This window comes from Pundamilia nyererei, unplaced genomic scaffold (genome assembly GCF_000239375.1).
Source record: "Pundamilia nyererei isolate P.nyererei 1_Seehausen unplaced genomic scaffold, PunNye1.0 scaffold00040, whole genome shotgun sequence".
In the NCBI taxonomy this organism is placed as follows: domain Eukaryota; kingdom Metazoa; phylum Chordata; class Actinopteri; order Cichliformes; family Cichlidae; genus Pundamilia; species Pundamilia nyererei.
In genome coordinates, this window is record NW_005187441.1 from 1247907 (window position 1) to 1260894 (window position 12988).

Sequence of the window (12988 nt, forward strand, 5' to 3'; positions counted from 1 at the left end):
CAACAAGTTAAAGCCTTGTGGTCACAAATGGACCAAAGGAAAAACAGAATTTCCAATTACAACTGATGGGCATGGAAATAGACGGGCATTGCTGGGGTTTGTTTAGTCTCAAAGAATATTACACTAAAACTTGTGCACTTTTAACCAAAAATAGTCAATATACACACTTTCAGGACTTGAACTACCTACAGCCAATTTAGATTTATGGATCAACTTAACATGCATGTCTTTGGACTGTGGGAGGACACTGGTAGCACTTAGAGGACAAGCAAACACCACATAGAAATGAAAGGCCAGGGTAGAGCCAGGATTTGAACCAGGACCTTCCTGCTGTGAGACGACAATGCAGACAAAGCCGCTACCACTGTGCCACCCATTGAAAAAAACATTTCGTAATGTATTCATTAGCATCAATTTTAGAGGACACTGCTTAAAATAATTCAGCTGGCTGCTGTTGATACTCATTTAGTATTTGATTATTTGATTGTCCTTCTGCTTTGGCTTTTTTTTTTTTTTTAAATATGATTTGTACCTGGGGAAACAGAAATTATCTGTCTCTTTTAGCTCTTAACATCATGTTTGCATATTTAGCTGGCACAGAATTGATGGGAGACAAAAAAAAAAAAAAAAAAAGACATCACAGCTAAAAAGAAATGTCTTATTTGTTCTAGTGAGGAGCCTGGGGTCTTGGTGATCTCTAGACAGGAGGTAAATGAAGGGTTCAAGGTTCAAGGTTCAAGGGGGGTATTTGCAATGTAGATTTTACTATTATGCAGTGTTCTTATTTTCCTGCTTTAACCTTAACAGAGGACAAAAAACTGACCAGCTTAGCAAGGTGGGCAAATTCTGTTTCTAAAATCTCAAACGGATATGAAAGCAGCTCAGGGTTTGTCATTGTCGTTTCAAACAATTGGGATTTTTTAATGAGTGGTTTCCCACCATCCACGCAAAAACACAAACACACATGGCTTGTTCTGCATCGGTCCGGTTTACTGCACAAATGCAGGAAGCCCGCTTCTATCATGGAGTCCAAACAGGAAAGGGATCCAGAAATAGCACAATGCCGTCAAGAATTCCCGTTCGCTCTTTGGTGCAAATCTCCACTGTGCTTGCACACAGCACAAATCATGCTATCACACACTCACACACACACACACACACGGCATTTGAAACAAGTGTTCCAATTTCACAGTTGGACTCCGAGAGCACTTGTCATCTACAATTGATGGCGTGCCGCCTGACATGAAGAGGTACTAGATTCATAAACCCTCTGATCTGTGCATCTCCATCCCATTCCATGTACAAGCACACCAGTAACACATGGAAAGCACGGGTTTTTCAGAATAAAAGAAAAAGTGACAAATTCTTGTGATGAAAATCTAGACACGGGTAAGAAGAAGAACAGCGGGAATAACATGGAAAAGCCTAATTATACCAGGCACTTGGGAGAAGGCTGTACTGCTATGGCAACCATGAACACCCAAGACGACGAAGGGGGAAGCGAGACAGGAGAGGATGAGATCATTTCTGTAAGTGATGAAATATAAGCTTTAAAAACAAGGACCCTTGTGGCTTTTTATGCATCGACAGAGATGGTGAAACCAAAAACAAAAAAACAAAAACAGAACCCCCCCCCCCATTCCTTAGGAAGGAACTTTCCCTAGAAGATTCACCCATCTTAGAAAAAGCCCACAACCTCTGCAGTAATCAGACACATACTGAGGCAAAGCACTTTCTTAGTCTACATTCATTTAATGAAAAGAAAGAAAAAAAAAAAGCTGCATACGAGAATGATGGAAACTCCATCTCCAGCCGCACTGTGGCTCTGGGAAACATTTGAACGGTTACTTTTAAAGATTCAGCCTCTGCTGTTCATTAGAGTTTGCTTGTGTATACCTTGTCAGGAGCTGAAATAAGATGCATGCATATTTAATTACGATTTAAAATTCAGTTCATAGGCCAAAAATCAAATCTTTAATCCACAATTATCAAAGGACATATTTAATCACTGCAACCTGAATTTTTGATTGTTAATTTGTGCGTTCGAAAGGTTTCTGACCTTTTTTGTCAACAGCATCTGGCACACGTCTGCTAGTTAGCATCAGCAAGGAGAAAACTATTAGCACCACAAGCATAATGCCATTTCTGGACTGTGCCCTGCAAGTTCATGATTAAAGAACATTTACTTTTTAAGTTGAAATGTAATCGTGATGCGTCAGATTTGTGATGGTGCAGCATGTTTTTGGATGGTCGGCAAATAAGAAAACAGGAGAGCAAGCAGAGAGGCAGCGAGAACCTTACAAAGACTTTCTTGCAAATCAAACCTGGTCCTAGCAAAGCAAGTCTCTCTTCTCAGCAGGCTTCTTGCCAAGGCCTCCAGGCACATAACTGAACAGTTTTTTGAAGCATTGTCTAAATTAACTTTAATTTTAAATCGTCACCAAGACCACAAAAAGGTTTTATTCCACCACCTACCTTCCTTTTGCAGAATTGTCTCTTTTAAAATGTCTCTGGCGACAGATGTTTTCTACCCCACCATCCTTCATAGTGGGGTAGAAAAGACAAGTACCATTAAACTGGCACTCTAGTTTAATGAACCTGAGTTTATAGAGCTGCAGTATATATGTCAAGACCCCTTAGCAAATGTCAAACCTCGCCAGCACAAAAATGGGAGCTGGACCTCCGAGTATTGAGGTTAGCTTAGAAGATCCTCTCTGGTTCATTACAAACCTCCAAGCAAGGCAGCCTGTCAAACACATTGAGTCCTGTCTGAGTCATGATAGTTGTGATGATGATGATGATAATGAAGGACTTCATATATAGTAACATAATGACTGCAGCACCATGTGTTACACCACTGTGAAACTATACACTCAGTTATCATGCAGAGTCATCCATCCTGCTCTGATAGGGCTGCATTTGTGCGGTAAAAAAAAGAAAAGAAAAACATGATTAAAATTTGATTGTCATTGGTCAGATCATCACACTGCAGGTCATATCTAAGTGGAAAGCCAGTTCCATACAACAAATCACAGCCAAACCGATGCTGCACTCGTGATGGAGCTTTGACGCATTGATGGGAAATGGCAGGGATGCACTTTCAGATGTGGCATGACTACTGTGCTGGATGTACTCTGCGCAGCTGCTGAATGATTGTGCAGGTCAGGGCGACTTGTTTCTCAGCTTATTATTCAGATTTTGTACCAAACAGCTGCTTACTCAGCAGCAGAGAAATGAAGAGTTTGTCTTCATGGCGCGTTGATATTTACAGATGGAAATAACAGTGGAATAGTGATGAATGGTGCTGCCGTGTAGTGGGAAAAAAAAGGGAGGAGGAAGAATGTTCCCTGAAGACAACCTGAGAATAAAGTACATGTTGACCTATTAGAGCTAATTATAAGCCAGACACAAAGAGGCGGAGGAAGAAGAGGCGAAGGCTTTTTCTGGAGGACTGACTTGCAGAATCGCATTAGCGAGACACAATGTCTTGAAAATGAAGGCGCCGTGGTGTGACAGAGTCATCAAAAACTGTCAGGTTAACACAACCGCACATTAACCAAAAAGAAAACCAACAAAAGCTCCCCTATACAACTTGGCAATTTATGCCTTGTACTACTCTTCATTACAGTCAGTGTAGCAGGTTCTTGACTCAATCCTAAACTTAAAACTAGATGGAAAAACCCTGAGACTACTAGTACTAATGCACCTGCAGAGATATACCGTGCAGACTTCAAAGGAAGTCCAACCATCAGATACTTGATGGATTTATTCGAACCTTCTTGTGGTTGTCCACAATATTTCATTCTGAGAGCAGGCTGAAGTACACAATGCAAGCCTTTGACCTCGCTACTGGCCTCTGCACTACCGGATTCCTACCATGCTTTGAAAAGGAGGGAGTCTAGAGAGGAAAACGCTAGAATAAGGTTGAGGCAGACCATTTCTAAACAGACGCTCCTATACTTAAACTTACAGTTTCACAGTGTCTTCTTTATTAGTAGCAAAACTGATCACAATAAGAGACTTCTCTTTAAGTATTAGGTACGTCACAGCACCACAAGCCACCTGATAGCATGCGTGTCTAACTTTCAGTTTTGAGTCAACTCATCTAAAGGTTTATTGTGCTTGTGTGTTTTGGGCATGTTTGGCTTTCCTTTCACATCTTAATTTACTCAAATCTGGGCTTCTTTGTCTACATTCAGTTGTAATTGCCATGGCCATTTAGCTCTATTCACTTATATTCAATGAGGACCATTTTTTGACAGAGTGACTGGTGAACTGCACCCATTTCTGATACAATGGGAAATGAACACTGTTTGCTGTTTTGGACAGCGCATTACTTGGAAAGAAAAACCCCTATGAGCTGTCTCAGGTTTTGTTAGGTGGAGACAGACACAAAGCTACAAAAGACAACAAGCAGATAGGTGTCATCCCAGTTTACCACAACAGAAACAAAAGGTCAGGAATTCTTTTCTCTTGGTCAGACGGGGAGGGGAGAGGCATTAACTGGGAGTGCTGCGGTATCAACGTCGTCATTGTTGACACAACCAGGATGGACAATGTGCTGTTTGCACCAGTATTTTTCATAACCAAATATTATCACAGCTGGTAGGAGAGGCGGGATTAAAGCCAGATAAAAGAAGGGCATATGACAATATCCAGGAAAAAAAAGTTACAGCCTGACAGCCTAGCACTAGTTTCAATTGCTTGGCAGTTCACTTAAATAATTCTTGATGATTAAAAAGAACTGAAAAATCTAAACTGATTATTTTGGTCACTACACTTAGCAATGAGCCAATGTATCACTTAAGAGCTCAAGTATTTGTTTCCAAAAACATCCAAACCACTGATTTGAGTGCACATCTGTACTGAGTAACTAATTTGAAGGGTTATTCATGAAATCGAGTAATCCCGGTTCGTATACAAATAACAGCTTTATGAGAAATCAATACGATTCATTGTAAAACAGGCTGTAAACAGAGGATTTTAATTAATTACGAGTAGTTGATGCTTTCCATGGAATGACTGATCAATTAATGGACTAATTGTCTAAGCTCTAGATTAACATACAAAGAAAAAAAAAAAAAAAAAAAGAAGAAAAAAAAAAGTTGGTCTGTCAGTCCCAGACCAATTCGACAGTCGACAATCACGCACATTTCTCAGAGTTAGAACTCACTCACTTGCAATTGCTTTTCAGTCTACAAATATGCTGGAGACACCGGGTTAAACACAAAACGACCCCCTCCTTCTGTGAGGGCTGTCAAAAAGGCCTTCTGCAAAATATCAACTTCAAACTGGAACAGAAGTGGATGCCATGCAGGTGAAATTGAGCTCAAGAAAGCGGAAAATAAGAAAATGGAAAATGAGAGAGGACACATTAGTGTCAAGTGGATTTCTCCTTCAAAGACCTCAAACTGCAGTGTGAGCAGCGGAGAGCATGCCAGAGAGCGAAGCACTGGCACTGCCAACAGGCATAATGGCATTAAGGTTTGCTAATAAAGGGAGAGGGCTGGTCCACCCCCAGGCTGAAACACTGCAGTGTGCACACAAACAGGCTACCAGCACCCATCCAAGAGCCATTTCCCAAGGATTTGGAAATAGACAAAGACTGGCATCTAACTCCCACGCTCCACACTGCGGCCAGCGTGTACAGGGCGGGTCTGTCAGGAAAAGCCGCTTCCTCGGGCTAAGTGTTTAGAAGCGTTTGTATGTGCCAGTCATCAAGGGCCGAGAAAAAGCAAGCCATAACAAGATCAAAAAACTTATAACATCTCGTTTTCAAGTCTTATCTCGTTTATCTCATCTTGGGTGAATTCGCTCTATTCATGCTTGTGTCTTTGATGTAAACATAGGACTCAAAGGCCAGGGATTGTCTGGACTGACCTCAGCTTTGGATAATCAACAAAGCCAAGGGTTTGCTTAAAAAGAAGTCCAAACTCCCCATTCCAAGTCCACTGATTGCAGCGTATGCTTACAGGAAACAACAAAGATCAGCTGCCTAATTTCACCTCAAACACTGATCCTTAATACAAAGAAGGACCCAGGCTAACAGGTTGCTGGCACCATTAGTCGATTTATCATGTTTAAGAGCTCCCAATCCCTCCTTTTCCACAATTGGACATTCAATGTGGCTAGGGGAATGTGTCATTTCTCTCACAACAAAGCCACAGCGCAAATCATAAAAAGCAAGATTTTAATACATTCTTATTCTCATGAAAATTACCGATTAAAATAACAGAAAAATTCATCGTTAGGGAGGGGATTGTGATTTATTTATTTGAGACAAGGAAATGAGTAATTCTGTCATGACAGAGCCACAATAGACAATAATGACGACAATGATGATTTTTTTTTTTTTGTAACGCGTAGGCCACTGAACATGTCTGAAATCAGACAGGCATCAGCACAGGATTGAGTAGATGGCGTGTAAAAATAGGCATTTTCGCAGTGGACAGTCACAAAGCGCTGTTCCTGGCAAAGACCCTGTTTAAAAAAATCCATAAACAGAGATTATGTAGAGCTCCGTGATAATACATAACCAGTGTTACTGCTCGCATGTTAAACTCTCCTATATGGCTTAAAAAGAAAGAGCAATGAAAGGCAACAATGCCAGTCAAAGCTCCTGTTGGCTTCCCAGTTTCCCCTCGATAAATGCTGCAGTGCACCGCCGCCATCTTACTTCTCTATTCTCGCCCATCTAATACGTGGAGGGCGTTTGTGGCGTTTTGTTTTCCCGCAGAAACTCGCATATTCGCTATTTTATTTTTACATTTTTATTGTATTTAAAGCCCCGTCATGCCAAGCTTTTATTATTATTAACGTGAGAGAATTACGTTTTTACTTAAACTTACAAAAACAAACAAAAAACACGCCCACTGCCAATAAATTAGCCCCGGGGATATAGAAAATGAGACAATACGCTTTTACGTTTATTCACCGTGATTAGTATAACGAGATTGAATTAGCGCAGATGACCACTGGACAGGAACAGATTTCGTAACCATCTGCGCAGTGTCACTGGCTGGAAATGGTTCGCTGGCAAACCCGACCGGTTTGTAACGTTTTAAATCACAGCAAAACGAGCAGTTTCTCAGTTTTAACGCAAAGTGAGGGGGGGGAAAGGGAAAGACATAGGCTACAGGTTTAAGTCAAAGGTTTCGGCGCTTGTCTCCTTTGTCACAAAGACTCAGTAAATGAAATTAAATTACACTTAAAGCGAGGGTATTTAAATTAAATTAAACTACGTGAATACATCATTTGTTTCAAATTGTACTTGTTAACAACAGACAGTGAAGCATAGTAACGAAATAGCCCAGTGGATACGCGAAATTGTACTAAATATTAACGTCGCCTCTGATTTAGGAATCCAAAAGAATTCATGTTTAGCATTCAAGTTAGCTTGATTGTTTTACATTACACTTCCGGTTACAGCCTTCAACACAAAACAAACTGCGCATTTATATTCAAACACACCGTGTTAGGAGCAGTTTTATAGGACAGAAATAACAACTTGTTGATGGATCGGTAGACACAATACATTTACCTACAAAGATTCAATTCCTTCTTTTTAAAAAAAAAATTAAACAAATCTAGTCTAAGCTTTACATTTGAAGGAACAACAGTTCAACTTCCGGTCTCCTTTTAGCCACCTCTAACTCGCTTGACTCAGCCGACATCAACAATATGGTGGAGGGGGTTAAATGCTACAAATTCTCACACATAAGGAAAAAATGAAGCTTTTCTCTTACCTCGACAGCCAGAGCCGAAGCCGCTAAAACCAGCAGCAGTAAAGCTACTCGGTCCCCCATGCCTTTTCGCTAAAACAACGCTCCTACAGGCTAGCGTTATACCGCACCGTTTTCTAAAGCTTTGCGTCAGGCGAGAAAACGAGTCTGCTCAGCGCCGGTGTCTCCCGTTGTCTGATGGTGAGCGATACCGAGGCTGTACAGCTGCTCAGCGCCGGATCACCTGACCACGGCAGAGTGGGATTAACACACACACACATACACACTCACGCGCTATTTTCCCGGCGCGCACGTTGAGTTTACTCACACGCGCACATAGCCTACTTGCGCGCGCATGTTCCCTTTTTTTATTTTAGAGCAAAAAACAAACCAAAAAAATTCCCTAAGCATTACGTTTCTTTTAACTGAGAAAAATAAATCTCCCAGTATTAGTCATGATTAGTATTATTCTGTTTATTTTAATGTTAGCCTTGTTTCTAGCTTACTTCACTATATTGAGTAACTAATGCTGCTATTATGAGTCACTGGATTATATTGTGAATATTTGTATTCCTGTTATGAGTTTTTGTTATTAGGAAAACATATTAAACAGAAAAACCCCAATAAAACAAGTTGTATTATTAATCATAGTGTAAAGGAATACTGGAGTTAACACTTTAAACACATTTTATTTACAACAGTTATTGGAAACAGTAACAAAGCACTTTATTTACCTCACTATATTTATTACATGGTTTAAATCCTTTCCATCATTCACAGTCAGCCTGGGAAAGCGACCTCATTGTGCTATGGCTGAAGTCACTCTAGATTAAACTCTTTAAAATCAGCCTTCAGCTGTAATTCCACCATGAATCTGTTACTGTGCCAGTTCAACAGTTTCATAAAACATAACAGAAAGACATGTTTCTGTTTCAGTGTGACCACAGTTCATAACATGTTTTTTCAAGTAAGACAATATAAAAGCAAAAAAAACAAACCAAAACAGTTCATTAATCCTTACAAGCCATCCAGGCCATTAAGACGGGCATTATTATGAATTATATTCAAGTCTTTATGTGACAGGTCCAGACCTGCATTTAAAAACAGCCTTAATTATCAATGTACACTTCAGACGCTGACATAACTCAAGATTTAAAACAAACAAGAAAAACCCATGAGGGCTTGATAACTTTCTGTAAGTCTACACTGTGTCCAGGAAAGACTCTTTGCCTCAAGTGATTCGAGCTTTCTCCCCTCTGTGCTGACAAAATGATCATTTGAATGCTTTTAATGTGCACAGGTGTGGGGGACGGATAAGGGATATCGGTTATTAGTAGGCAAAAAAGTACCAGCTGCAGGCCAGCAGGGCTGCTAACTGTTAAGTCTATCATCAGATGAGTTGAGGCTCTTTGGCCAGCTTGACCCACATTTGTCAAATGATTACTTCCCCGCCATGTCCTCAACTACAGAGCAGCAGAAATACAGGAAAGCTGAACCGAGTGCTCTGGCCTGCCAGTTAGGTTTGTGTTTCAGTGTGGAAATTTTTGGTGGTCACACCCAAATTGCAACACCAGCTCGCTGCTTCGGAGTTCGGATTTGCACAGCCGTCTCTGTGTCTGCGAATCTGGGCCGTGGCAGCATGTTTAGTGCAGCGGGATTCACTTTCGGGTGTATCCAGGGTAAGGAGGCGGCGGGGAGTAGTTAGCTGACCTAGGCTGTGTTGGGGTGTAGGGCGGGGGATGAAGGGATGGAGGGTACATCTCACAGTCGTAGGTGTATGGAGGCGGTGGACCTGTGTGTGAGAACAAAATTGACAGTAAGCAGGCTGGTCAAAAAACAACTCAGTTATCCTGTAATAATTGCAGGCTTCACATTTCTTCCATATTCAATATGAATGAGGCCCACTGAAGCTCAGGATGCCTGCCCCAATTTTACTGCAGGTTTCACACGACAGTTGCACCCTCTAGTGGTTACATAGAGAAACCACATACTTTGGTGCCCATGCTGAATGAAGGAAGAAATGGAAAAATACTGTAAAAAGGCACTTTAGTTGACCCCGTCTATCAATTTCACTGAGGGAACTTGCATTATTCACAAGAACAACAAAGCTGCAGATATAACAGAACAGGGGTAAAGAGGTTAGAGCTTGCAAACAGTCACATAGTGGTGAGTAAGTAAGGACTTTATTTTAAAATGACTAGTGCTGATAGGGAAAATAAATAAAAAATGAATATCAATCGAAAGTGACTCACTTATGGGATTGGAGTAAGCAAGTAATAGCAGCAAATACTCCTCACACCCAATGGAGAAACAAGCGTACGTTCATTATACAGTACATGCACTGACATTGCACTGTGCTGTATTCATGAAACATGATCAGAGCTGCAGGGCAGCGCGGCGAGCTCTCGGCCAGTGTAACATCAAGGTGATACGCAGAGAAGAATGAAACATGATAAATAAATAATGAGCCCCAGAAGGACAAAAACAAAACAAAAGTAGCATTCCTTAGGCTGGAGAGTATCATAGAACACAGACTATGATGCGCAGACAATGTACCTTGTGAGAACAAGGTGGAAACATTGTTGCCATTTTCTCCCTCTTAAGCAGGAACAGAGTGTATCAGATGTGGAGCTCTGAGAGCAGGGAGAAAAAACAAGCATAGAATCTAGCAGATAATGAAAGCTATTTAAAGAAAAGTACTTATTTGTCTATAATGATTAAATAGTGGCCATGGTAAATCTGTTTGTGGTCCCGGTGGAGCTTGTAACATAATATGCCCCTTCATTTTTCTTTTTCAATTTTATTTTTAGGTGTCGCCTGAGGCCAGTAGATAAGGTTTCACCATACCGAAATCAGTGTAGCAGCCTCATTTGTGCGCAAGTCATCATGTAGACCCAAATGAATTACTTAGACTGCTTCCTGATAAACTATAGTATAAATAAACTTCTAATACTAATAATATATTCATATATGACAGATTTGTTACAAACAATTGAGCAGCATTAACTAATAAATATCCTTAAAATGTTTGATTAACTTGGTTGTACCGCTTTTATTATTGTTCAGTATTGCCCTTTAACAGTTATAACACTAAAAGTGCACATGTGCTTCAGTATATAGTATTGTTCCGGTGCCCAATCTAGAACCGGCAGATGCAGCCCACAAGATGCGTCCTAATGTTGTTCTTATGGGTGGCTGTGGCTACAACGTAGCTTGCCATCACCAGTGTGTGAATGTGTGTGTGAATGGGTGGATGACTGGATATGTAAAGCACTTTGGGGTCCTTAGGGACTAGAAAAGCGCTATATAAATACAGGCCATTTACCATTTACCATTTATGGGAAATATCCCAATTCTGGGTGCAAATGCTGCGTGCTAATCGCGCTGAAAAGCAGACCAGCTCTGATATGGAGCAAAGTCAGAACGGGACCAGGGGTACCATTTTGGTGTAAAAAAGGCAATAGTTTGTCCAGAAGAAATGCTCCAACTCCAATATGCTTTCAGCACATGTAGCATAATAGGATCACAACTAACTAGCTTGAAACCCCAAACCCATCATTAACATTAATTAATGATTTTAGTTTAAAAAAAAATAGTTACAGCTATCAGTGTTCAACAATAGTAGAGCCTGATCGATATAGGATTTTTAAGACCGATACCAATATTTAATGATTTAATGCTGACGTGTGTAAAATCTCACCACTAGATGTCAGTAGACTGTAGTCAACTAAGCTCTGTTTTCTTACCGCTACCAATACAGGCAGATAATACTAGTTATGGTGGCCGCTATACAACAAACACATGAACTTTAGATCCCCATAATGGCCACAGACAGCCAGCATGTTTCTAATACTGTTTGTACAAACTATATAATAACATATTTAAATAATACCAACACTTAGCAATGACTTCAAAACAGATTCGATCAATTAAATATTTTGCAGTACTTTACGTTTTTACCCCAGAGTCACCTCGAAAAGTCTGAACACTGTTCATCTGTATTGGGTGTACTAAGACAACAAAACCGCAGTGGCACAACACCGGCTCGTGGTCAGCTGTCCAGAGAAGGGAGGGGTCACATGTCTAATCTGCTGACAGTAAGTAATTGTGACAATATCTGTAATACATAAGCATGTTTATGCACGTTTCTGTGTGTTAGAGCACTGATTTCAGTTCTGGAGATGCGGCTTTAGGCGAGAAGGAAGAAGATGACATTTTAATAACATGTCCCTTTCCTTTACGTTTTCACTTCTTTGGTGAAGAGGACTACTTCTCCGTTGATAAAACAATATTATGATCCTTCATATCAAGTCTGAAGGTGCAGACACAAATTGACATTTACCTAAGCAAATGCCTGTTTGTTTTCCTGGTATACACAAACATTGCCCTCTGGTGGAGAGCACGCCTGAGAGCAACACTTGTGACATAGTTGAAAGGTGTTTCTCCTCTCTTCTTTACTTTTTACTATTTGATGAAAATGATGATAGATGACAATATTGACCTATTGATAAATCTTTCTGTCTTAAAGAGTAAATATCTAATTCTCTTGCCCCTTGTATGCAGTTAAAATCCAATTAACTTCATGCATTTTAAAATATATATAACATAGACATGGTATAGGACACATCAAGTTGTGTGGTTGTGTATATTGTCCCACCTGGATAGCCCTGGGTCACAGTGCTGATGTTATAGGAGGTGCTGAACACGCCGACCCGTGCACCACGCCCGTTCTTCATGCACATGCACACGCACAGGAATAAGGCTGCCACGGCCCCCATCAAAAACACCACACCAAAAACAATACCAGAGATGGCAGTGCCCCTGGAAAAAACACACACACGTGAGAAAGGAGGCAGCTGTCTCCAACAGACATGCTACCCAATATTTCTAAGGTGCTGCCATGGAGATAAACTGCAGCATCTGATGTAACTCAGCTGTGTGTGATATGCGTGTGCCTGTGACCATGTGACTGCAGAAGATCTTGTGAACTGGCACTGGAAAATAGAAAAAGGACTCATCGCTGACAGGTTTGTTACATCTTCGTGGTCAGCATGAGTCAACATGTCAGCCAAGGCTGCTTTGCAAATTCTGAATATAATCAAGCCTTAAAAGGTTATCAGATAGAATTGGTACAAATATACACATAAGATGGAGGAAAATAAAAATGAAGGATACAGTTACTTTTTTACAATTACCATAAATTCAATTTCAATTCAGTTTTATTTATATAGCACCAAATAAGAACAACAGTTGCCTCAAGGCGCTTT

General features: G+C 40.6%; 2 protein-coding genes across 3 annotated transcripts in view; both read right to left on the reverse strand.

Moving 5' to 3' along the window:
* The window catches only part of appa (amyloid beta (A4) precursor protein a), a 33934-nt gene extending 25923 nt beyond the window's left edge, over positions 1 to 8011 (reverse strand). For both annotated transcript variants that reach the window (XM_005730930.2, XM_005730929.2), the window contains exon 1: positions 7746 to 8011. In XM_005730930.2, coding sequence (XP_005730987.1) covers positions 7746 to 7805 — 60 coding nt within the window. In that variant the 5' untranslated portion in view covers positions 7806 to 8011. The remainder of the gene's footprint in view (positions 1 to 7745) is intronic.
* Positions 8012 to 8431: 420 nt separating this feature from the next.
* The window catches only part of cyyr1 (cysteine/tyrosine-rich 1), a 10126-nt gene continuing 5569 nt past the window's right edge, over positions 8432 to 12988 (reverse strand). Inside the window, exons 3-4 of the mRNA XM_005730931.2 lie at positions 12379 to 12542; positions 8432 to 9513 (exon numbers count right to left, since the gene is read on the reverse strand). Coding sequence (XP_005730988.1) covers positions 9380 to 9513; positions 12379 to 12542 — 298 coding nt within the window. The 3' untranslated portion in view covers positions 8432 to 9379. The remainder of the gene's footprint in view (positions 9514 to 12378; positions 12543 to 12988) is intronic.